Raw genomic sequence first — 26,762 nt, 5'->3', positions numbered from 1 at the left:
CTTTGTTTTCTTGCATTTAAAATTTATAATTCCCTTTTTAAGTATCTTTTTTTTATTTTTTATTGATCTTTTTGGTGTTCAAACTACAGTGCATACATACATTTTTACAAGACATAAGTGAATGACATGACATGTATGGCATTGTTAAACTATTGACATTATGCAAATAAGACATAGTAAAACATTACAAGATAGTGGTGTGAATATTCAGTATATGATACGTCTTAAGAATACTTTGGAATACATTATACTATAACAATATTAAAAAATAAATTTAATTAAATAGCTTTCATAAATTCCCCCCATCTGTTGGCAAATGACTCGTGTTTGTCTTTAGAAATATATAAATATTCTAATATCTCCAGACGTCTTTTCAAAAATTTAAGAAAAGCTTGCACAGATATGAACAGTCTGTCTAATTGTGTGTTCTTTACATAATAAATGTAATATTTTGACTGTAGAATGCAATAATTTAGAACTAAGTTATCAGAACTCAATACACCAAAAATGACACTGTCTTTATTCAAGAATAGTTTTTCTCCAAAAACTGAATACCACCAATTTGAAAAATCTCTCCAAAATTGTTTTATTTCTGTACATTCAAAACATTTATGCTCTATAGTTTCTATTTCTTTACAACTGGCACATTCATTAGTTAAGGAAAGTTTATATTTTTCAAGAAGATAATTATGTGAGACTATTCTGTGTAGTAATTTATATTGAAAAGCTTGTAGTTTGCTTTCTATAGTACATTTGAAAGCTAATGAATAAATATTTTTCCATTGTTCGTCACTAATTTCTATATTAAAACTTTCTTCCCATCTTTGTTGTGAAATAGGAGAAACACTTCCCCGATCGATAAAAAGTGAATATACATCTTTAGCAAATAATTTACTGATAGGCATGTTTTTATTCTCATGCTCAAAAACGAATCCAAATGAGTTGCTGTTAGGTGACATGTGTTGTTGTAATAACAAATCTTTCCAGTCACGTGGTATAGCAAGCTTAATAGATAGAATGTCTACAAAAGTGACATTCAGGTTATATTTTTTGTTAATAGCGTCATGAGACAAAAAATCGCCTTTATCATCTACAATATCATTGATGAACCTTATGCCTTTCATGTACCAAGATCTGTAAAAAAAACTCTTTTGATCAATTTTGATAAACGGATTGAACCAAATAAATTCTTTTCTAACATGAAATGCATTTAACGGGATGAAAATACCCTTGAAACGTTTTTAAGTATCATATATGAATTAACATAAAGACTTTCTATACGTTTACTTGACATTATAATGAGAAATGATATTCATCACCAATACACAATTGACCAGCATTAAGGAACTCACCTTTAATATAGATGATATAAGATCCCAGTTCCACATGTGATTATTTTTAGTGCCAATTACCATAGAATCTCTCATTGCCTGAGTGATTATATCATCTGATGGAAACTATAGTAAATACAAAAAATATATTTAAATATAACATTGTTGTCTAAAAATGTGATGAAGTACACATATAGAACATAAAAATGTGGATAAATTGTTTCATTTGTTCTTCGTAATAATTATACGACATTTCACATTTCTATTTTCAAAAACTATTAGTTCAATTTCCATTACAAAGGGTATCTATTATATAAAATTTGTTTGTGTTCTAAAAAGGCAGGAGACAGATTAAAGAAACTAAAAATGGATATCAAAGTGTACCATAACGATAATGGCGAACAAGAATAAGATGGAGTTCATGGTGACCCAAATGTAGAAGAATTTACATGTGAAGTTGTAATCATGTAATGCCCGCACAAAATGCAGGTCGTATTAATACACATGTTTACAATTTGTTATGAACAATGAAACATGGTTGCAATTGTAAAATATTACTATTGATTATCATTAAAATTTTTTGTCAGATTTTTAAAATAACCATAATGATAATATGTCTTGTAATTGTGAAATTCAGGTTGTAGGGACCGCATTGTACTTTTACTATGAATAATATGAATTTTAACTGATACATTATGATTGGGTCCTGAAAAATGAACATACACAAATGCTACTATACTCAAACATGAAATGGAGGTTAATTCAACTCAAATATATAAGAAGAATGATTGTGAATATGTGAATCTTCACTAGCGAACAGAAATGGGACTTTTATTACCTTTGACAAATATAAGTCATACAGCTTGTCTTTTTGTAAGTGGAACTGTTTTTTATGTCCAGCATTTTTCCCACTGCTGTACTGAATTAGCTGGTCAAGGTATAAACTACATGGAACCACACCTTTCTTCTTCAGAGAATGAAATCTGTCTAGGTAATATACTGCTTTTTGAGCTTGGCTGAAAGATATCAAATATTACTAAAGACTAGTGGGAGAACAGAAGCTTTGAAAACTACTCAGGAATGATAATATAACACATTTATATACTTCCATTTTTTTGACAACTGTCTACATAAAAAAAAATATGAAACATAATTTCTTTAACCTATCTAGTGTTCCATAACTAGTGTTTACTTATTGTTATGACTTTTAAAATACTGTTGACATTTTCTCGATAATTAATGTTTCCCAGGGACATTACTGTTTTCAAAATAACTGATCGTCACCATGTTGCATGGGGGTATATTAGAGGAAATGTATTGACTGGCCTATAAAACCACTGCTTAAATCAAGTTAAGAATTTAAACTATACAAAGACAACAACATCCAGGTTACCACAAGGTAAAGGTTTATTTAGTCATAACATCCATACAAACCTTTAGCTTCTAATAACCCGAATGTTGTCTTCTTTGTATAGTTAATGTTCATGAGGTTTTATGATAACCACAGCGTATTTTGGTATCGATCTTGGTTACTCAACCTTCCTATTTTGTTAGATGGTGTTGGTTCACTTGTCTCACCTTAAGTTAAGAATTGTGTGAATGCTGCTTATAGACTTACTTTTTTTGGTCAGCCTGTACATCCATTGATGAAGCTATTGATAACAGAGAGGGTAGACAATGGTTATGGTAGCTACATTCATGGGGTAATAATGTACTTGCCTGAAAAAAAGTTACAAAACTTTATAAAAACATACAAAACAAGTAAATGTAATAATTTTATCAATTCTTTTCAGGAATATAACATGCCTAATCTACAATGTTTATTTTATTTTAAAAGAGATGGTAACGTAAGGTATTGAATCTTCTCTTACTAATATTTTAATAAATTCGTCTGCTCAGTTGCTCAATTCATATCTTATGTTCATTTGGTGTCAGATGATGGCTGGTGTCTTCAAAGCAAAGTCATGCAGAATGACTCATACTTAATTTATATCTTATGTTCCTTTGGTGTCAGATGGTGGCTGGTGTCTTCAAAGCAAAGTCATGCAGAATGGCTCATACTTAATTCATATCTTATGTTCCTTTGGTGTCAGATGGTGGCTGGTGTCTTCAAAGCAAAGTCATGCAGAATGGCTCATACTTAATTCATATCTTATGTTCATTTGGTGTCAGATGATGGCTGGTGTCGTCAAAGCACAACCATGCAGAATGGCTCATACTTAATTCATATCTTATGTTCCTTTGGTGTCAGATGATGGCTGGTGTCTTCAAAGCAAAGTCATGCAGAATGGCTCATACTTAATTCATATCTTATGTTCCTTTGATGTCAGATGGTGGCTGGTGTCTTCAAAGCAAAGTCATGCAGAATGACTCATACTTAATTCATATCTTATGTTCCTTTGGTGTCAGATGGTGGCTGGTGTCTTCAAAGCAAAGCCATGCAGAATGGCTCATACTTAATTCATATCTTATGTTCCTTTGGTGTCAGATGATATCTGGTGTCTTCAAAGCAAAGTCATGCAGAATGACTCATACTTAATTCATATCTTATGTTCCTTTGGTGTCAGATGGTGGCTGGTGTCTTCAAAGCAAAGCCATGCAGAATGACTCATACTTAATTCATGTATTCAGGTGAAAAATGTTGCATTTAACAATTCATTTTTCAAATATTAACTTACTGAATTTTAACTCATTTGACACAATGCAAGAACATGCGCGCCATATTCTTGGAATAACAAAATGTGCATCTGAAGATCATCATGAATGAGTACTTACCAAATGTAACAGCTCTCCTAACAATATTGTTGCCCTTATAGATAACTTTGTACTACTGCTGATGATAACTTCGACTAAAGCCTACAAGAGATAATTTATGTATATCAATACATATCAATCATTTATATCTATTTTTTCAAACAATTTACAATAATCTCTCAATAAGTGATAGAGTTTGGTAAATACTTGCCAAATCTCATAATTTACCTTGGGCACTCTGGTTACTCCACAAATAAAAATAAAGCATTATGAAATCATATGAGTGTTCAGAAAGGGATATGGAAACATTTCTACAATTTTTAAAAAATTTTCCAAGCATGTCCTGGTTGATAACTTGTGTATTATTTTTAACTATTTTTTTCCCAATATTTCCATGTACTTCCTGCATAATTCATGATAAAAATGTGTACAGGTTTTCTTATTTCTAAGATTTTTTTTTAGTAAGATTTAAACAAACTAACCTCTAGAATGCCAGCTCCTATCCAGGCAAATAATATCAATGCTATATGATTTTCTACCAAATTAGGCCTGCAAAATAAAAAGATGTTTAACACTTATAACAAACATTTAAGTGATATTGAAATATGGTGTAACATACACGATTCAATATTTAAGTTATTAGTCGTAGTAAAAAAAATTCATATGGCGCTGTACAAATTATCCAACTTTTGCTACAAGACTGTTATCTGTTTTCCTATATTTTATTGTTACTTAATTTCATCGACAGTTAAACATAGTATTGCCTGAAGCATGTCATTATTGACCATTTTATTTAAGATTCTGCTTTATGAATTGAGGCTATTCTAATAGAATCCCTTTCATGACCATTACCTAATTTTAGCCATATGAGGCAGTGAAGACTTTCCTTCCTCTGCAACAAATCCTTCTGTAAGCCTCCATGTATCCTTCATCACTGATGGATCTATCAAAACAATATTTAGATGTTTAGTTATATTCTTTTACAAAATAGCATTAAAAACTCACATATTTCAAGAAAAACATAAATATTTTCCTTATTTTCTGGACTGTTGCTCTGAGTGTTTCAAATAAAGGCAAGTTCTAACAGAACTTTAAAATCAGTGAGCATGTCATATAAAAATAAGAAGATATGGTATGATTTCAAATGAGACAACTGTCCACAAAAGACCAAATAACACAGAAATTAGCAAATATAAGTCACCATACGGATTTCAACAATAGTCTGAATTATTTCTTATTAACAGAAAGTTATGACAGTTTAATGGATTTCAAGCATTGTCTATCACAATGAATATCTAGATCTCAAACTGGTAATTAAAGAAAATTATTCATATCAAATTAACCTACCCACACTAATAAGTGCCTCTGAGAAATCTTCTGTAAATTCTGGTACTTGTAGTCGAAATAAATCATACAAAATATCCAATATTCCTTGCTGTAAAATAATTAGTACATATGAAAGTAATGCCTTAATTCAAGAAAGTTATCACATTTTTTTATGATTTATAATGAAAACCCAAAACTGTTACTTTTAATTAGTGTAGCAGTTCATCCAACATCTCATAGATTTGTGTTGCTTATATTATAGACATATAAAACATACAGGTGCAAGTAAAACAATTACTAATAATGCCATATGAAAAAATCAAAGTAACAGAGAGCAAGCAGTGAGATAACAGTTATATAGTTACTACTAACCTGTAAAAATAGTGACACATCATCAATGACAATAAATGAAGTGTGGAACAAAGTTAAAAATTTTGAAAAATGTTAAAAACTGACAAAATCTCAATAAATTGTTAATCCATTTCAGATTACATGGGCCTTTTCTGTTCAAAATGTATACCTTTTGTTATATATGGATTAGCAAATACTAACCCTAATTTCAGGAAAGGGAAGATATAAAATTCCAACAATAGACTGTAAACCACTACCATCAGGTCGACAAAATCTCAGTATACCTACAATATAATCTAGTGTTAAATCATGGAAAATCTCATCATATTCACGTTAATAACACGGACATTACTAACACAATAAAATTTGACAGGGAAACATTAAATATCAGTTTTTCAATAGTCAATTAAACCACATATTTACCAAAACAAAAGACAGGAATTGTTTTATTCCATATTCCGAGAGAAATGTATATAATGGCAACAATATACCTAAACCAATTGTACATGAAACGTTTTTACCCAAACTATGCATGTAAAAGCATGCGACGTTTTGCACGGTGAATATACTTTTTCGGCAAGTAAATATGCTTATTTATTCAAAATCCCATTTATATAGAAAAACCTACTAAAATTTTATCAATATGGAATAATACTCGTTATTTGATACTATTGCCTCTGCAGAACATATTGTTTTACATACATCATTTTGTTACATTGCCTAAATGGAAAAAATATACTCCAAATTGATTAATGTTCACCCATTGAAGCAATAAGGCATACATACATCTTTGCATTTTTTCATACTCTTCTGAACTTTCATTGTTTTTGTATAAAACTGTGGTTTTCAGTATTTAATGTTATTTCTGGTACAAACAGACAAATGCTAAGTTTTCAACTGTTCCACCAATGGGAAAGTATTTGTTGCTTAAATATTTACATAATAATGCAAGTATATAGCAGTGCAGACGGTTAACCTAACTGGGGTTTTAAATTGTTCAGAAAACATTTCAAAACAAGGAGCACATCAATTGAAGGACTATTTGTTTGGTATATGATATGTAAAATATATTTCATAATTGTGATGTTGTCATATGTACATATCAACCTTCTATTGTCTTTTTTCAATGCTCAGACCATTGTATATTTTGTTTTACAGTTTAAATTACAAATGCTGTATAAGTAATTTTCTGAAATAAAGTCATAAACATAATGTGCACTCTTATGTCTTAAAAGATCATTACTAACCTGGCCATGATTTCATTATAGCTATTACAGCCATCTTACTTGAGGCAAATCTATGTTCTTTATCTTCTCTACAAATAACACAAAAACATGAGATGAGGCAGAGCTAAGGGGGGTAGGGGTTTCAAAGAATTACTTAAGTACTAAATAAATTGTTGGTACAGTTTATCTGATTCAGATAAAACATAATAACAGTGTCATAATGACATCATATATGCTAAATCCTATATTAAAATAATTAAATTTCCTGTCAATTTGTTATATTTTCTTTACATACTGCTGTATTTCAAAGTTTTGAATTTTAAGAAAAAATATGCCTACTGAGAAAAATTTATAAAATGTAATATTAACTTACCCAGTAGATCCATCACTTGAGTCTGCACTAAATCTATAATGGCAGTCAGTGAATGGGGCTAACAATTGCTGAAAAGATAAATAAAACAACCTTAAAAACAATGGCATTTGTAGACATGACATAATAAATAAAACATAAATGAAATAATCAGGTAAAAACAACAACAGCAGCTTAAGAAGTTAATTTGAAACCCTCAGAACTAGCATAAATGCTATCATATCATTTACCAAAGAAAGGAAAAAAAATATTAGCATCTCCAAAAGTGTCCATAATATTGTTTCATTGGTATGTGGTATCTTTTAAAAAGATAATCCCATTATAAGTAAGTAAGTAATTTGTTTATTATAGTGACTTGTGAACATAAATATAATACAATTACAAAGTTTATAGTCAAAGTTACACCCGGCCCATTGGACCTATAAGTCACCTTTTTAAAATATCAGTAAGGTTAAACATAATCACGTTATACATGTATATATACACAATTTCTCAAATCATTTGAAATTAAAGTTCAAAAAGTTAGAATAAATATACACAAAAATTAAATGTACATAGATTATATAGCACCTGACGTCGGATATGAAATGCACGAACGATATATTTTGCTAATTTTCTTGTGTGAAGAGACATTAAAATGTTCAGTTTTTGTTCATGATTCAGATCTAAGAAGAGTTCTGTAGTTAAAAGTTCACCAAAAATGTTATTTCGACAATTCAAATAAAGCGGACAATTAAAGATAAAGTGTAGTTCAGTTTCGGCTTCTTGAAGATTACAAAAAATACAAAGTCTTACTTACCCATTATACGAAATAATTTTCCTATTATTTTACCTCTAAATCTGTGTTGAATTTAATCAGATGTCTTGTCCTAGGATGGTTTAACAAATATAAAATGGTTGACACAAGTGACTCGTTGATCCTGGGATACTGATGACAGTCTAATGCTGCTCGTATGATTGTCGATATACCTCCACATAATGATAATAACTCAGGGTTCAGAAAAGCTGAAATAACAATGATATATCTTGTGACACAATTATATCCACATAGAAAGAATACTTACAACTTTATGAGATTTAAACATGTGGTGTGATAATTAATACTGGTAAAAGTTTGACAATGTGATTTTTGTCAACTCATCTTGAGCTAAATATGAAATGTTATTTCTTATTAGAGCCTAGAAAAAGAAGAATGTGTCAGAGGAAAGTTAAAAGAGGCATAACTCTTAAATAATAGAAACTGTAAGTGACTCACTGACGCAATTTGAACTCTGTAAGCTAGTATTGGCTTTAAGCATTATGTATGAGTGTCATAAAATTTGGATGACGGAAACTAAAGTTAGAGTGCAGAAACAAAAATAGGACTGACAGACATTATATTATATGCTTTTCTTCTCTGAATTTCTGTAAAAATTTAAATTTTGCTATCTTTCATTGTCAAGTGCAAGATTTAGATCTATATAACATTAGTGTGAATCACAATACAGTTTTTTAGAAGAAATTAAAGAACCTTAGTGAGCACGCTCACATACCCCACGTCCCCACATTGTCATTGGAGAAATTAAATAAGTATAAGAAAAAAAAATTGTATAAGAAAAAAATACTGAATAATAATTTCCTGTCAATATACACATCTACATAGTATGTCCTTATTATCTACAATATTTCATGAAATTCTGTTGTGTGTTTTCAGAGGAGTTGAGATGACGAACTGTTGCAGAAGTACATTAGAGCAAATAAGTTCAAAGGGCATAACTCCTAGAAAAAAAATTGAATCGTAATTTCCTGTTGATTACACATCTACGTAGTATGTCCTTATTATCTACAAAGTTTCATGAAATTCTGTTGTGTGGTTTCAGAGGAGTTGAGATGACAAACTGCTGAAGTAGTACCTTAAAGCAAATAAGTTCAAAGAGGTGTAACTCCTAGAAAAAAAAATTGAATCGTGATTTCCCGTCGATATGCACAACTACATAGTTTGTCCTTATTATCTGAAAAGGTTTCGTGAAATTCTGTTGTGTGGTTTGAGAGGAGTTGCGATGACAAACTGTTGCAGTAGTACATTAAAGTAAATAAGTTCAAAGGGGCGTAACTCCTAGAAAAAAAATTGAATCACAATTTCCCGTCGATATGCACAACAACATAGTATGTCCTTATTATCTGAAAAGGTTTCGTGAAATTCTGTTGTGTGGTTTGAGAGGAGTTGCGATGACAAACTGTTGCAGTAGTACATTAAAGTAAATAAGTTCAAAGGGGCGTAACTCCTAGAAAAAAAATTGAATCGCAATTTCCCGTCGATATGCACAACTACATAGTATGTCCTTATTATCTGAAAAGAAACTTCGTTGCGTGGGGAATAATAACTTTTTTATTACAGTCTTTTTCAGTAGCCCTCAAATGTATCGGATTTCTATTGTGTCCATGCCAGCTGTCAAAGCACAAAATATACGGAACAATCACTATATTATATACATATTGTATCTACCTATTTCACATATCGTAGCTAATGATATTCTGACCATTCTGTCTCTTTCGTGGTTGCCATCATTACCAATAGCAACCAATGGATACACTAGAGATGAAGAAAGTTTGTTAGGTGCTACATGTGCTATCTTTCGTATCAATTTAATGGCATGTATTCTTTCTACCTCATTGTCAAGACAAACATCCACTGATCTGAAAATCACATTAACAGTAATGAGTTATAGCGTAAATAACTTGTATGTGAAGCATTAAAATTACATAAATTTGAAAAAAGTCATGCATGTTAGACAATGATGAAATTAAAAGTTTATAGTTTAACTAAAATGAATCTTCTTAATTGTCTTTGTAACACCCTTTCTTGGCTAATGTATCCTCAATACTAAGTCTAAAAGCAGTGGTATCCCCAGATGGAAAGATACATATAAGCTGCAAGAGAACATCTTAAATTACTTATGTAAAACATGTTATATCTAAGAAATTAAGGAAGCCAAAATGTGTTAATTTTTCGCCCCCTCCAATCAATTACAAAAAATGTACCTTGTTTTAATAATTTTAATATACCAGAATAAACTAGTCCACCTTGTCTGCATATATTACAAATGAATTATAAGTTCATACATTCAGGAGAAAAAGGTGGAATCAGTGCTTACAAAAGTTGTTTGACCCTGCTACATGGTCATACATCCAAGTTCCAGTTGTTTAGTGAGTTTGGCATTGATTGCTGACTTTAGATAATCTTTGCTAAACGTTTTAGTTTTACTATTGTTGAAATCTTCATGTCAAATTGATAAATTAATCTTTAGATGTCTCATTTTTGATTGTGCTGTTTGTTTAATGTGGCATCAATGTATGCCCTACATCTCTTTGTTCATTAATTAATTCTGATTTACATACCTAACAATCAAATAATCTATCTGTAATGCATATACCAAGTCTATAGCTTCACCATCTTGTATAAAGTACCGTAAAACTCTTAAGGTAGCTGCTCTTACTTCTTTTGCTTCATGAAACAAACTTATTCTCAAACTGAAATATCATCATCAAGAATTATCAATCAAAAGCCATGGATTCAAGACTAAAATGCCCTAATCAGAAACTAACCAATAGTAAATTTACTTTGTCCATTTTAAACAAAATAACTGTAGTCTCAGTACTATAGATCTCTGTTTCATATCATTGAGACATAACTTGGGAATGTTATCAGTATAAAAACACAAGATACCAATGAAAAATTAATTCTGAGGCAGACCAAAAATAAAGGTAGGGGTAGTACAGAATTTTAATATAAGTTAAAACTTATTTTGTATAAATTTACATTTTGTCAAGATCATATTTATTTGTTTTTTGTATGTTTGCTTGTTTTTGTTCATATGTCATTTGATAGTTAAGTCAATTCAATTGATATTTTAGAGTGTGTCTTTCTATGTTGTGATGTTTCACTATTGTTTCAGGTTACGGTGAAGTTTGGTGTCCATGGTGTCTGTTTAAATGTTTAAAATCACTGCATTTGTTTGCACCAATTGATCAATTCTTTTAAAATCAGGAGTTAGGCAATGCGATATAAATGTGAAATCAGGTGCTCTGCAGGGCACAGCTTTATATGACCACAGTAGTCGAACCCTGAACAGATAGGGTAAGTATGGACACAACATTCAAGCTTGATACAGCTCTAAATTTTAATAATTGAAAACAACTACCACCACCCTTTTTTGCAATTAGTCCAAAACCTGACATTTTTTTATACATAATATACAAGTAGTGTAAGGGAGGTAAATCCGAACATTCCCAACATTGTATGTTAAATGTTTTATATTTACCTTCCTTACCCTGCTTTTAAAATGTCTTATTTGTCCATTGAACAGAAATACCTAGTTTTTCCCCTTTTTTGCTCCTAATTCTGAAACATTTTGAGCCATAACCCCTCAGAGTCAATACAAACCATCCCTTCATGGTATGGAAACTTGCGGTTTAATTTCAAAGAGATTCATACACTTAGGCCAAAAATAAAATATTGTTTGTTTCCCCTCACACGACCGACCTGGTAAAATCACTGCTACCCGAAAAATTTTATTGGCCATTCTTGTCCACTATTTTGTTTTTTGCTATGTTGGTTATTGGTGATATCTTTCCGATGCTGAAGTCAACGATTGTTGGGTTTTGGGGATACCTTTCCGATGCTGTAGTCAACGAGCGTTTTAAATCAAGGTATTTTTGCATTGAAGCGTCTACATGATTCGGAATCAAGGAAAACAAACAAAATGCTTTCGATTTGTTTGTTTGCAAGGGTGATCTTTTTTTGAAAATAAAAAAAAAATGAAGCATCTTTCAATCCGCTGAGTGCATCTTGATTTGCTTTGTGTCTAACCTCTGTTCCTGTTTAAAGGATAAAATCTTAAAGACTTTGAGTAAAAATGGTCTGACTCGTGCTTTAAAATCTATCTACTTTGTCTTTGAACAGGTTGGGCACAAGTCAGGAAATGTGGGATATATGTATTCCCTGCTTTCAGGGAACGTCCCTGTTTTCTGGTGTAAAAAAAAAACCCAGTTTAAATGGGATTTCCTTTTTCAATTTATGGCATGAAAATTACAAAAGGACACATTTTAACGTTATACCTGCATCAGTACTAGACAGTAGAATTTTCAATTTATGGCATGAAAATTACAAAAGGACACATTTTAACGTTATACCTGCATCAGTACTAGACAGTAGAATTAGCATTTTAGGAAATACAAAACATGAATATAAAAGGAAGCTTTGTTTCTTCTAGAACTCGAAAAAAAACATACAAATCTTTGTTTGGGAATCAATTGACCAAGCTGCTTGATCATGTTGATCCAGGTGTAACTGAACATAACTGAATTATGTTCACTTCTATTGAAAATTTTTATTCATTGAATTTTAATTCCCAAGTGATTAACATACATTGTACATGTATCTTTTTGTCATCTCATAATTGATGATCAAGGTATGAATTGGTGAACAAAGGAATTGTTTTGTTGTGAGTTATGCATCAAATTAGACTTGAAATAAGCTTGATTTTTTAACTAAAAAAACACTTGCTATCAATAGGCATTAGTATCACAAGTAGAATGTGTGCTTTTGTAGATTTCATTAAATTAAATGAATAGGAAAAAAAAGAAGGTCCCTGTATACTGTTCTTTTTTAAAACACCAGAAAACTGTGGTGTACACTGAATTAGAATACAGGGAATACCCCACTTTTCTTGACTTGAGCCTTACCTGTTGAATTTTGTACAAATTCAATATAGAAAACCATATCAAGGAATAAAATAAAATAATTTGCCTACCTAATGTACCTACCCATACCCTAACAACCTCAGTCGGGAGAGGGGAAACAAAGATATTTTTAATGTTGGCCTTAAACATAAGTTATGTTTGAAAACTACAAAAATGATTTTTTGGCCCCTAATTCCTAAACTATTGGAACAATAACCCCCAAAAATCAATCCCAACCTTCCTTTAGTGGTATTCAACCTTCTTGTAAAAAATTATAGAGATCCATGCACTTAAACACAAGTTATTGTCTGTAAATTAGAAAAATGCTTCTTTTTGGCCCCTTATTCCTACATAGACAGGAAAATTAACCCCAAACTGAATCCCAGCCTTCCCTGTGTGATATGGAAACTTGTGGTACAATGTCAGAGAGATCTATACAGTTACACACAAGTTATTGTCTTGAAACTAGAAAAATGTTTGTTTTGGCCCTTAATTCCTAGACCTTTTGCCCAATAACCCCTAAAAATAAATCCCAACCTTCTACTTATGGAATTATACATTCATGATATTGTAGTACAATTTCATAACAATTGAAATACTAATACACAACTTTTTGTCCTGAAACTAGATAAATGCTGTTTTGGCCCCTTTGGGCCCCTAATTCCTAAACCTTTGGGACCATAACCCCCCAAATCAATCCCAAGCTTCCTTTTGTGGTTATAAACATTGTGCTAAAATTTCATTGATTTCTTTTTACTTATTCAAAAGTCATTATCCGGAAACAATCCGTCTTCGGACGACGACGACAAAGTGATACCAATATACGACTTAATTTTTTTTAATTTTTGTGGTCGTACAAAAATGTACTCTGTATTATTAATGGAAAATATTTGATCAAATATCAATTTATTATCATATATGGTTGATAAAAACTAAAGAAAACTGCTTTCTAAAGTTTGGTTAAATGATGATACCATATGGTTACCATTTACAGCTAAATACTTACCAGCTTAAAATATCTCTTTTTGAAAATCCAGTAATTTTCTCCTGCTTATATTTCTGTAGGAACTTAACAAAGGCATTTAAGTAACCCAGTTTTCTTGATTTAGAAGTCTGTATTTGTGCAATAGTATTCACCAGTATTTCCTTCAAATTATCTGTTGGGCCTAAAATAAAATAAGATTTATACAACTACCAATACTCACTTATAAAATAAACAAATGCTTTCTTCAAGTTATTTGCAGGGCTTTGAAACACAATCACAAGCATGACAAGACTGTCGATTAGTAATGTCCTCAGTCTACCTATATATGTACAAAAAAACACTACATTTGTACATTTGTAATTCTTGGGTAAATTAGATGCAGAATCATAGCTAGGGTAAATTTGAAAACAGAATAAATTTTTCCTTGGAAGTCTACAATCGTTCAGTGTTTTAATTTACAGACTTAATCTGAATGATCAATAATCTGCTAAGAGCCTTGGAGGCCAAGTGATGTAACATGATTAACCCTGCCACATTCTGTATGTATGTGCCTGTCCCAAGTCTAGAGCCTGTAATTCAGTGGTTGTCGTTTGTTTATGTGTTACACATTTGTTTTTTTTTAATTTTTTGTACATGTTGTATAAGGCTGTTAGTTTTCTCGATAGAATTGTTTTACATTGTCATTTCAGGGCCTTTATAGCTGACTATGCGGTATGGGCTTTGCTCGTTGTTGAAGGCTATACGGTGACTTACAGTTGTTAATTTTTGTGTCTTTTGGTCACTTGTGGAGAGTAGTCACATTGGCAATCATACAAAATCTTCTTTTTTATAAGTAGATCATCTTCTGTATCAATAGCATTTCAACACTGAGATTGTGACTTCAATCTTAATTCACCAGGATTGCTAGCTTCATGGCAATTGGCTTAAACCGACAGTAATAACTTGCCAATAATGCTGTAAGTTGCATTAAACAACAAAAATAAATGTGTTATCTATTTCAGTTTTTAAATTATTCATGTAATGAGTTTAGATATCTAGTAAGTGATGTTTTCTAGTGTCAATAGTTCAAATTGTATTGTCAACCTGGTACATAAATGTTAATTAGGAAACATTTTTTTACATGATGAACATGTGTACCTGTATATATATATATTTTCCAATTATTGATAATATCCAGAAATATTTAATCTATTTGATAGGAAAAATTATTCAAAAGAACAGTTCAGCAATGTTTGTGATCTTATATCTATAAAGAAGTTCTTGCAGAATAAAACAGATTCTGTGAGTCACAGTAGAAATCATAGCTGTTATCTGTGTGGTCTGACATGATGGTGAAAGTCAAAGGTCCTTCAGTTTATTCAATTTTTAATCAGATAAATGTGTTCAAAAAGCATTATAATTTATATTTCTGATTTCCATTCGGAATAACATTAAAGTCCCTTAATACAAACAAATTGATTGACGCAAATTACCTAGGGAAACTCCCTTGTATACTATGGATTCATTTTTATTTGTTGGATACCAATTTTCGTGGGTACAGATGAACCACAAATTCAAATGTTTAGCGAATAACATATTTTCAATAGGCTTTATATACAGAGATTAGCAAAACTATGAAATTATATATCCACGAAAATGCAAGTTTTCAGCAATCCACCAAAATTGGTACCCATGAAAATAAATGAATCCATAGTATGCATAAAAAAGAAAACCAACCAATTGAAATATATTCTGAACTGTACATCAAATTAACAAAATGACTATAATGATTTTATTTTTCTGAATTTGTTTACTTCAAATTTTAACATATCTAGTGACAATAGTTCAAGCGGGACAGATTCTTTGGTCAGCCGGGATAGGGCTCTTCACGGTTAGTTTTGCCATGTTGGATAGGGGGCAGATTTTTTAGAAAGAGGTGAAAATAGCATGAAAGTATGGGAAATTCTATGTGTGTTTCCAAGCAACTGCTGTGTTAATGATGTTTTCCCATATTTTTCACACCATTTTTACCTCAATTAAGAAAATCTGCCCCCCTATCCAATATGGCCGAACTAACCGTGAAGAGCTCTCTTAGCAATAAGGTGTATACACAGTCTACACAAGCTTCCAAATTTCATTAATGAATGCACTGCCAAAGTTTGGTATTCCCAAAGTTTACCTGAGGTCATTTTGGGGAAACTCGGCATATGACATGTGGTGTAAAGATATTTGCTTCATATGTCAATTTTTCCAGGGAAATTATGCACCAAATGGTACATTTAGATGATGGATACTGTAAATTCTGCCTGTCAGACCTGTCTTCAGACAACACATAACAGGCCTATAATAGGCCTGTTATGTCCTGTCTGTAGACAGGTCTGACAGGCAGATCTGCACAATTCAAATACACAGTAAATCAAATCTTATAAAATGACAGTAGTTGTGCAATGTTTTTCAACTGTGAGAATATTTGTTTCCCCATAGCAAGTTGTTTTTGTTGTAATTATAAAGTTGACATTTCATAAATAACAAACCTTTGGTAAAGTCCAATCGAAAAACTTCATCGCCACTGTCATTTCGAGCTGAAATGAAAGAAAAAAATACATAGTTACAAATCTAAGGATATAATTGAGATATGTAATGTAAATAGGATTTCATGAAAGATTTACATACATTTAAAACGCCCTGTTTTGTGTGACCGTATGCCCTGGCGAGCCCCAACGGCCGCCATATTTTTACTTCCTATTTTTACGGCTAGTCGTAAAATTATTCGATAGCAAGATACAAGGCAACTAAATTGTAAAATAATCTTTGTAATCTTCAGATTTTAATACCAATTCGAAAATAATTTATTTATTGAAGTAAATCAAAACTACTTTGTTTACATCTTGTCTAATTACGACAAGCAAAAGCTACTTTGACCATGGCCGACACAGGTGACTCTAAAATTTCACAACACGAATTTACAAAGATTGCTGACAAATTATTAGGGTCGGAAGGTCCAGTGTTTGATAAGGATGGAAACTTTTACATGGTTGCTCCTGAGGTTGAAAAAGATGGTGCGTTCGCAGGACAGATTCTAAAAGTTGATCTTTCAACTTGTAAAGTATGTTTTAGAAGCTTATCATTTAAACATGTACCTGAAAAACCTGATTTTTTTTTGGATCGACCCGATATGCCAACATTGTAACACTCCATTAGTCTGACGCACAATTGGTCTGTCACCCCTTAGCTCCGACACCCCATTATACACCTTATCGCTATTTGTCCGCCATTACTGGACATCACACAGATTCCAGTAAAATTTTGACATCATAATACAAAATATCTGACGCCAAAGTGATTGATGTATGACGTCAGTAGTTCAAGCGGGACAGATTCTGGGTCAGCCGGGAAAGCAATAAGGTGTATTAGTCTGATACCTAGTCCAAATAATTATGACATCTTGAAAGGCTATAATATATTTATATAGAAAATGGCAGAACCAATGGGAATCAAGTCAACGTGGCAGAAATTATTACAACTATCATCAAAAAGTCTGTCAGAAAATACCAAAAGATTTACCATCCAAATGGTCGTTTTCAATTACTACCAGTTTGAGAACAGGTTATTGTGATCTAAATGATTATAAATCCAAAATTATACCATCATCAGACAAAAACTGTTCCTGTGGAGAGCCAGAAACTGTAGAACACTACCTTTTACATTGTTCTAATTATGAGGAGGCTAGAGAGAGGATGAGAACATCTATTTACTTTATTACAGGAAATATACACATGGATTTAGACACCTTATTAGGAATCAATGAAGAAGACATTAATAGAGACAATCGAAATGAGATATTGTGCCATCTGGAAAATTATTTAATGGAGTCTGGTAGATTCAAAAACACTATACAGCAAAAAACACTATAAATCTATATCAAAATTAAGTCAAAATTTTTTAAGCAGCAGCCACAATTTCAATTAAGTACATGAGTGAACATTACATATGTGAAGAAACTACAAAAGAGGAAACGTACACAAGTGTTTACAGTGTCATTTGGGACACTTACTAAAGACTAAAGTCTTTGAGGCATCAAAGCCAAAATTTAAAATAGCCTCCAAAGACGTCATAAGTATTTGGACTAGTCTGATACCCTGATAGTGTGACAAATGAAGGTACGTTAAATCTAATAATTCCTATAACCGTTGGAAATGAACTAATCATTTGTTTATAATATTTTATGAAAAGAGCAGTTACTTCTTATTATTATATTTTCTCACTTTCAACACTCATGTCTAGCAAATTTCCTGTACAGGGCCCCATTACTGCTTTGCATATACAAAACTAACGAGGTTTAATAAATGGTGTTACTTCACTTTAGAAGCAAGCTGTACATTTGTTAATACTGCATATCAAAGGCAGTTCATTACACATCTATTGTTAAAATGATTATAAACTGTGTAGTATTGTTAAACAGTTTATTTTAATCAAAGAGTAACAATGTACATGTATATTGTACATACAGGTCATAGAAACAAACAATTTGGGTTTTTTCATTTCCCAGATAAAGGAAACCACAGTACACAAATAAACTAAAACAAAATGTGTTTATAATCTTTATCATGTTTATTGAAAGAATACAAAATAAAAAAACATGTATGGCACTAGTCATTTAACTTTTATTAGAATAAATCAATATTCAATTTGTTGTAAGTTGATTATAGACGTTCATTTTTCTTCAGAGATTTCCTTTACTGAACAGTTCTTTTTGACTCCCTAATTTGGCATTTCGGATATAAGCATACTCCGCTTTAAATATTGCATAATTTTTTTCTGACAAATAGGCAGTGTAAATAACTGGAATCAACTGTACCAGTAGGATCAAAGCTGACTATGAAAAATAAGATACAAGAAAATGAGTTAAAATACAATGGAGAAAAACTAAAGCTAATTAAAGCATGCATCACTAAACTCATTTACAATAAAACAATAAAACTAAAGACGAACAAAGGTCACTGGGAGTGTTATGTCCCTTAGACATTCAGATTTTTTTACTTATATCATGTATATAAGTGAAAAAGTCATCTTATCTTCATTTCTTGAATTCTTAGGATTTCTTTGCTCCACTAGAATTTTAAAATGTCTGTCCATTGCAGATGTCTTTACTAATCATGCTAATCATTTAAGTGTAATTTCATGGACAATAAAAATCCCATTTGTCTGTTATCTTCAGTACATGGTCATTTACAACGTGTACAAGACCGTAGGATATAAAAGATTTTTGCCTAATCAGGTTCTTTGTTGAATTAATGAGTCTCTAATCAAAAGTTATAAGCTAACCTAGGAAAAATCACTAAAGGCAGGAATTTTCATCTCAAAACTTGAGAATTTTGGTGGGATTGTAAAATAAATTTACTTGTATAAGTAAATTTTTGAGAAAATTAAGGAGAGATTAATTAAACATTATAATTTACTTATAGTTATATAAGTATAATTTTTGGAAAGATTAGAACTTGTTCTAAATCTTTACTTAGGCACCAGCCTCCCTAACAACAGGACAGGTTAGCTACTGTTACTAAATGTATTCACACTGAAATATAGTTCCCTATGGTTCTGATGTATGTGCACATAATACATATATAAACTGAAAAAACTGGGTATATTATGGGAGCAGTTCATTCAAGAATGTATGTCATTAAGGTGTGTTGATGTGCAGGCTTTTAAAAAACATTTTGAATAGGTAACTGGGTATTGATTCAACTAGTATGATTGACAACTGTCATTATCACTAAACAATCAGAGACAAGGTGAACCTTTAATTACAATGCCCCACCTCCTAAACTGCCAATCAAATTGACCACATTACCTATCAACCTCAGTCTTACATAATTATACAGACCACTCAATATAATTTTTAATACACAAGTATTTGACCTCATAATTGAATACACACATGTGTATATTAGATGTTTGATATTTATAAGGATGATAGATTTATTTATTGCCAATAACTTTTGATCTACATTACATAAAGTGATTCTGTAAATTATATCTGAAAGATAAATGATTAATGGATTAACAAGATCTTAAAAAAAAATGAAATAGGAATATAAATATAAATATGAATAAATAAAAGGTATTCAAGAAAGGCCTATAATTTACTTGATAAATTTCCAATAATCATCTGTAATTAATCAACAATTAAATTAGTACACTTTTTTTTTATCAGGAATTGGCTTGAAACAGTTTAAAAATTTTAAAACTTTTAATTATAACAAACCATTGTTTATTAGTTTATTTCCGATCAATCATTATGTCTATTTTAGTCATTTGAATTTTTATTAGAAGTGAATATATATTTTTGCAATCAAGAAAGAATCCACATTTCAATAAGATAATTTTTTTAATTAGTTTACGTTGAAAAAGTACATTTTCAATGCCCTGTGTTGAAAAATACTTTAAAAATTGATCAAAAGGCACTCTTAAAACTTTTAATCATCAATGCCCTATAACCTCTGTTTCAACTTACAAAATGCCCCATAACAACATTTTTCAATTTTTTTTTGTTGACACTTTAAGTTTTAAGCTGTTGGTCCAGATTTATGTCTTACAAGGATAGTTGGTAACATTTACTAGAAGAATTTTTGCTTTTTTTTGTTTTTTTGAAACATGTTCAGAACCGGCAACATAATTTCGATAAGATATAAACTGCAGTTTAAATAAAATTGTGCAAATTAAGAGACCCATATTATTTAATTTGAGCTCATTTTATCCTCATACTGCATGTACTGGAAAAGCAAGTTTCCTTCTAAAGACCTGCTGTAAATGCAATTTTCAGCAATAGTGCTTTATAAATGTTCATTCTTCCCCACCATACCTTAATATGAAATAATTCAAACTACTCTTCTAATCTTTCCATGAGTGATTTCCATCACTTTGATTTTTTAACTTCTTCAAGTAAATAAAAATAACTTGTACAAGAAGTATCTTGACTGAACATAGTACAATTGACCTGAGTGACGTTATGAAATCTGATGGAAAATCGTACCATGTAAACATACATATCATTATTAACCCAATGTATATTTAAATCAAAATAATTTTTTTCAGGCAACAGTTATCTGTGAACCAGTGATTGATGGTAATGGTGGAATACCTGCTGGTTGTCAGTGTGACAAAGATAATGTTATATGGATTGCTGACATGAGGTTGGGGATTCTAACCATGGACCAATCTGGTCAGTTTAAACAGGTAAACAATCTATTTTCATTTTGAATCTTCCACATGAGATTATACAATGCATATTCATCTTTGGGATATTGAATCTTAAATTGTCATGAACATTGTGAAAAATAGAATGTAAAATATGTTTGCCCCAATATTTTCCTAAAACTTAATGTCATTACAATACATGATTAAATAAAAGAGCTGATATTTTCTGTCTTTCAGTTTTGTACAACAGACAAAGATGGAAACATTATGCAGGGTTGTAATGACTGTAGTTTTGATTATGATGGTAATTTATGGGTTACAGCACCAGCAGGGGAGATATCTCCACACCCTTTTAGAAGGTCCACTGAGGTAAGATTTACTTGCATTTTTCAAATTAACAAGATTTACAGATTGAATACACTTGAATTCAGTAGATTTAAAGTACAATATCTTCATCAGATTTGGCGTCCGGCGTCCGTCGTCGTCGTCGTCGTCCTGCGTTAACTTTTACAAAAATCTTCTCCTCTGAAACTACTGGGCCAAATTTAACCAAACTTGGCCACAATCATCATTGGGGTATTTAGTTTAAAAAATGTGTCCGGTGACCCGGCCAACCACCCAAGATGGCCGCCATGGCTAAAAATAGAACATAGGGGTAAAATGCAGTTTTTGGCTTATAACTCAAAAACCAAAGCATTTAGAGCAAATCTGACACGGGGTATTATTGTTCATCAGGTCAAGATCTATCTGCCCTGAAATTTTCAGATGAATCGGATATTTCTTTGTTGGGTTGCTGCCCCTGAAATGGTAATTTTAAGGAAATTTTGCTGTTTTTGGTTATTATCTTGAATATTATTATAGATAGAGATAAACTGTAAACAGCAATAATGTTAAGCAAAGTAAGATCTACAAATAAGTCAACATGACCAAAATGGTCAGTTGACTACTTTAGGAGTTATTGCCCTTTATAGTCAATTTTTAACCATTTTTTCGTAAATCTTAGTAATCTTTTAGAAAAATCTTCTCCTCTGAAACAACTGGGCCAAATTTAACCAAACTTGGCCATAATCATCATTGGGGTATCTAGTTAAAAAAATGTGTCCGATGCCCCGCCAAACCAACCAAGATGGCCGCCATGGCTAAAAATAGAACATAGGGGTAAAATGCAGTTTTTGGCTTATAACTCAAAAACCAAAGCATTTAGAGCAAATCTGACATGGGGGTAAAATTGTTCATCAGGTCAAGATCTATCTGCCCTGAAATTTTCAGATGAATCGGACATTCCGTTGTTGGGTTCCTGCCCCTGAAATGGTTATTTTAAAGAAATTTTGCTGTTTTTGGTTATTATCTTGAATATTTTTATAGATAGAGATAAACTGTAAACAGCAATAATGTTCAGCAAAGTAAGATCTACAAATAAGTCAACATGACCAAAATGGTCAGTTGACCACTTTAGGAGTTATTGCCCTTTATAGTCAATTTTTAACCATTTTTCGTAAATCTTAGTAATCTTTTAGAAAAATCTTCTCCTCTGAAACTACTGGGCCAAATTTAACCAAACTTAGCCATAATCATCATTGGGGTATCTAGTTAAAAAAATGTGTCCGGTAACTCGGCCAACAAACCAAGATGGCCGCCATGGCTAAAAATAGAACATGGGGGTAAAATGCAGTTTTTGGCTTATAACTCAAAAACCAAAGCATTTAGAGCAAATCTGAGAGGAAGTAAAATTGTTGATCAGGTCATGATCTATCTGCCCTGGAATTTTCAGATGAATCGGATAATCGGTTGTTAGGTTGCTGCCCCTGAATTGGTAATTTTGAGGACATTTTGCTGTTTTTTTGTTATTATCTTGAATATTATTATAGATAGAGATAAACTGTAAACAGCAATAATGTACAGCAAAGTAAGAACTAAAATAAGTTAGTATGACCAAAATAGTCAATTGACCCACTAAGGAGTTATTGCCCTTCATAGTCAATTTTTAACAATTTTCTTAAAATTTGAAGATTTTTAATAACATTTTCCACAGAAAGTACTGTTATAGATAGAGATAATTGTAAGCAGCAAGAATGTTTAGTAAAGTAAGATCTACAAACACATCACCATCACCAAAACACAATTTTGTCATGAATCCATCTGTGTCCATTGTTTAATATTCACATAGACCAAGGTGAGCGACACAGGCTCTTCTAGTTTTTTAATGCAAATTAGCAACATTTATTTACATTTTTATCATGTTTATCATATAAAAAAGGGGACAAAGGAAAACCTTTAATACAGTCAAAAGACATCACTTAAGTACCATATTATTAACAGAATCACCTCATAATCTAACATTAATTTCTGATTTATCAACATTAGAACTTTCCATTGTCACCAACACATTTAGCATCTATCCAAAGGCAACAACTATAAAATTTTTCAAATAACACAGTTTTGGATTTGAAATATCACTATTTCCCAAAACTAGAGCACAACATTGTAATATATTTAATCACAAATCCATGCAGAGAGCACGATGATAAAGTATAGAGCTAGATAGTCTTATATTTATTTAAAAAAATAGATAAAGAAATAGAGTTGAGAATGGTAACAGGGAATGTTTCATAGAGACAATAACCCAACAAAGACCAGCAAACAACAGAAGGGCACTGATTTATAAACATAAACAACTCATCTCATATGATCTTTTTACACAAATGCTGATGGATTGATATTTGCTGAAAAGCATCTTCTCTGTATTTGACTTATCTATAAATAGTATCAGCTTATCTATAAATAGTATCAGATAATCTATAAATAGTATCAGCAGTTTTAAGTAGTGAAACTGCTAAATAAGCATTGTGTTTCAAAAATTGAAATTTATCTATCTTTAGAGAAGAAATATTGTATGACACTTGATCAGTACTATTATAGTTCACAAATTGTTAAATGTATTTGTGATATTGTTATCTACATATATATATATATATATATATAAATGTATAGGAGCGGTTTAGATCAGTCTATTGTGTGACTAATAAGAAAGAAGTGATAAAGGTCGATACAGGGTACAAGTTCTCTAATGGTATAGCTGCATGTATCTTTATTATTGTTATCTATAGGAGCGGTTTGGATCAGTCTATTGTGTGACTAACAAGAAAGAAGTGATAAAGGTAGATACAGGGTACAAGTTCTCTAATGGTATAGCTGTACAACATAAACCTGATGGAAAACCATGGAAGGTGATAGTAGCGGAGACATTTACCAAATCACTGTGGGCATATGATATCCTGGGTCCTGGTCAAGTAGGACAGAAGACATTATGGGGAAAGTTACCAGGTAGTGAAACATAAAGATTTATAAGGTTTTCTGTGATATTGGTTATTTGTTATTCGGGGTAAATTGGTACAGAATTTATTTTATTACTCAGCTGACAAAAGGCTTATTTAAATGGTAGCTAACATTAGGTATGATTATTTCAAGAACAAAAAAAACAAAGAAGACAATTAACATATGTTACTGTTTAAGGTAACATCTTTTCAAAAGCAATACATTTGATATAGAGAATGTGTGAAAGAGAACAACCTGACCAAATAAGCAAAAAAAAAGAAAAAAAAAAAGCCAAAGGCCACCAATAGGTCTTCAACGCAGAGATATAATCAAATTTAGTTTTTTCATTGTTTTCGCTCTTTCCATTCCTGAGGCTGATTTTGTATATTCAGTTTATTGTTACGGTAATTGCAATGACAAAAATTAATTACTGTATTGCTAAAAAATGTGTAATTTGATCAAAATTTAAATATAGTATAAATGTTCTGTCTTTTTGAAGGAGATTTAGAAGGTGGCCCTGATGGCATGGACTTTGATGCAGCAGGTAACTTAATTGTTGCCCACTGGGGCTCAAGTCATCTAGAAGTATTTGGTCCAGATGGTGGAAGCCCTCATACAAGAATCAAATGTCCTTTCTCTAAGCCAAGTAATGTTCATTTCCAACCAGGAACCAGCACGGTATATGTAACAGAGCATGAGTTCCATGGATTATGGAAATTCCAGTGGGAACACTTAGGAAAACCCCAGTATTGTGATGTTTAATAGTTGGACTAGAGTTTTAACTAAATCTATGCAGTAGGAAATCTGTTTACAATCAAACACATCTTATTTTTGTAATCGAAAAATGTTTTGATAATCATATTGAAAATTGTTATTTATGGTGATTTAAGATATTTGTGCAGTATATATTTTATTTTTACAAATCAATCTATTGATGTAGATGTAATATTTCATATATTTATATTTTATATATTTTGAAAATTTATATATAGATGCTAATCACAGAATTGAGTAGATGAAAACATTCCATATACAGTCGAACCTCGTGTCGAATTCGAAGGGACCGGACCAAAGTATTCGTCTCATCCGAGGTGGAGTGTGTCATCATAAATTTTGAATACATGAAATACGGTATGAGATGTGTGTAAACTAGATACAATGAACAGTGTGCCTTTTTTTCTCTCGATATGACACTTTATAATTGTGTATTCAGTCTCCATTTTTGGTCCTTCATAATAATTAAAAACACAAGTACAGATACAAATCATGCACAAATAAAATCAATAGTCTACACAAATATTTACAAAGGTCAGTCGCGTTAAATTAGGATATCACTCACGGCACAAAATAAGTTCTGAACTGTCTCTGATGAGGTCGTCTGCTTTACATTAAATTATCATGAATTTATTATAATTGTCCTAATCCTTTTATCTGTTGTAATTAATGAGTTTTAAATCTAACAATTCATTAAATTCGGCTTGGGTCATTTAAATTTGTTCCGTTTTTATCTCAGGTGAAAAATGTTCAACACACTAACGATCAACAAAGGTGTTAATTAGCGGTCACCATAAACATGTCATTTTAACTGTTATACAAACAAGTATGTTTACTCATCTTTAATCTCTTTTGAAAATGATTAGTTGACATAAAAATACATCCGACTTAAATTTTTATCATTAGGTCTGCATCTTTCGAAAATTCTTACTTTCGAAGGTCGAGACATCGGGGTCAATTTACATTAATTTTACTTCGATGGGACTATAAAATTTACTCGACTTAACAGAGTATTCGAATCAACCGAGTTCGACTCATCAGAGGTAATTATGCATTGATCAAACGGGAATTTTAGCGGGACCGAGAAATTACTTCGAGTCATCAGAGTTTTCGACACAACGAGATTCGACTGTAATATTAATTTTCCTGCCCTGGAAACATGTATTCACAATTATATATACAAAACTGTGTTTCCAAGAAAGCATTGTAATTGCTTTATCCATTGAAAAGTATTTCTAGTGAAGTCAATCACGTACTATTTATTTATGATTGAACAGATGAAAAGCAAATAAATCTCTTATCCTGGTTTTGGAGGAGTTTGTTATTGTATTTGTTGAACAAGTACAAATGCACTTAAACAAAAAGGCAGCATTTTAGATAAACTTTCACAAATGGGTATTGCTTAATCCTGTATATATGTTTTTTTTTCTATA

General features: G+C 31.4%; 2 protein-coding genes across 4 annotated transcripts in view; one reads left to right on the top strand and one right to left on the bottom strand.

Annotated features, from left to right (window-relative positions):
- The window catches only part of LOC143052129 (rapamycin-insensitive companion of mTOR-like), a 39,065-nt gene extending 22,280 nt beyond the window's left edge, over positions 1–16,785 (bottom strand). For all 3 annotated transcript variants that reach the window (XR_012971002.1, XM_076225094.1, XM_076225104.1), the window contains exons 1-16: positions 16,717–16,785; positions 16,578–16,625; positions 14,086–14,245; positions 10,737–10,868; positions 9,844–10,034; positions 8,191–8,363; positions 7,362–7,429; positions 7,010–7,077; positions 5,964–6,046; positions 5,433–5,520; positions 4,938–5,028; positions 4,568–4,634; positions 4,107–4,187; positions 2,950–3,050; positions 2,170–2,347; positions 1,353–1,457 (exon numbers count right to left, since the gene is read on the bottom strand). Coding sequence is in view for 2 of the 3 variants with exons in the window: in XM_076225094.1 (XP_076081209.1) it covers positions 1,353–1,457; positions 2,170–2,347; positions 2,950–3,050; positions 4,107–4,187; positions 4,568–4,634; positions 4,938–5,028; positions 5,433–5,520; positions 5,964–6,046; positions 7,010–7,077; positions 7,362–7,429; positions 8,191–8,363; positions 9,844–10,034; positions 10,737–10,868; positions 14,086–14,245; positions 16,578–16,625; positions 16,717–16,774 (1,692 nt within the window). In the remaining variant the exon portion in view is untranslated. The remainder of the gene's footprint in view (positions 1–1,352; positions 1,458–2,169; positions 2,348–2,949; positions 3,051–4,106; positions 4,188–4,567; positions 4,635–4,937; positions 5,029–5,432; positions 5,521–5,963; positions 6,047–7,009; positions 7,078–7,361; positions 7,430–8,190; positions 8,364–9,843; positions 10,035–10,736; positions 10,869–14,085; positions 14,246–16,577; positions 16,626–16,716) is intronic.
- A 154-nt stretch (positions 16,786–16,939) lies between these two features.
- LOC143052148 (diisopropyl-fluorophosphatase-like) lies at positions 16,940–26,086 on the top strand. Its single transcript, XM_076225110.1, has 5 exons — positions 16,940–17,149; positions 21,139–21,279; positions 21,478–21,609; positions 24,348–24,564; positions 25,055–26,086. Exons 1-5 carry the CDS (start codon positions 16,967–16,969, stop codon positions 25,315–25,317), a joined length of 936 nt encoding a protein of 311 aa, XP_076081225.1. The 5' UTR covers positions 16,940–16,966; the 3' UTR covers positions 25,318–26,086.
- Positions 26,087–26,762: the final 676 nt, after the last annotated feature.

Source organism: Mytilus galloprovincialis, chromosome 1 (genome assembly GCF_965363235.1).
Source record: "Mytilus galloprovincialis chromosome 1, xbMytGall1.hap1.1, whole genome shotgun sequence".
Classification (NCBI taxonomy): domain Eukaryota; kingdom Metazoa; phylum Mollusca; class Bivalvia; order Mytilida; family Mytilidae; genus Mytilus; species Mytilus galloprovincialis.
This window is presented reverse-complemented; position numbering and strand designations above follow the sequence as displayed.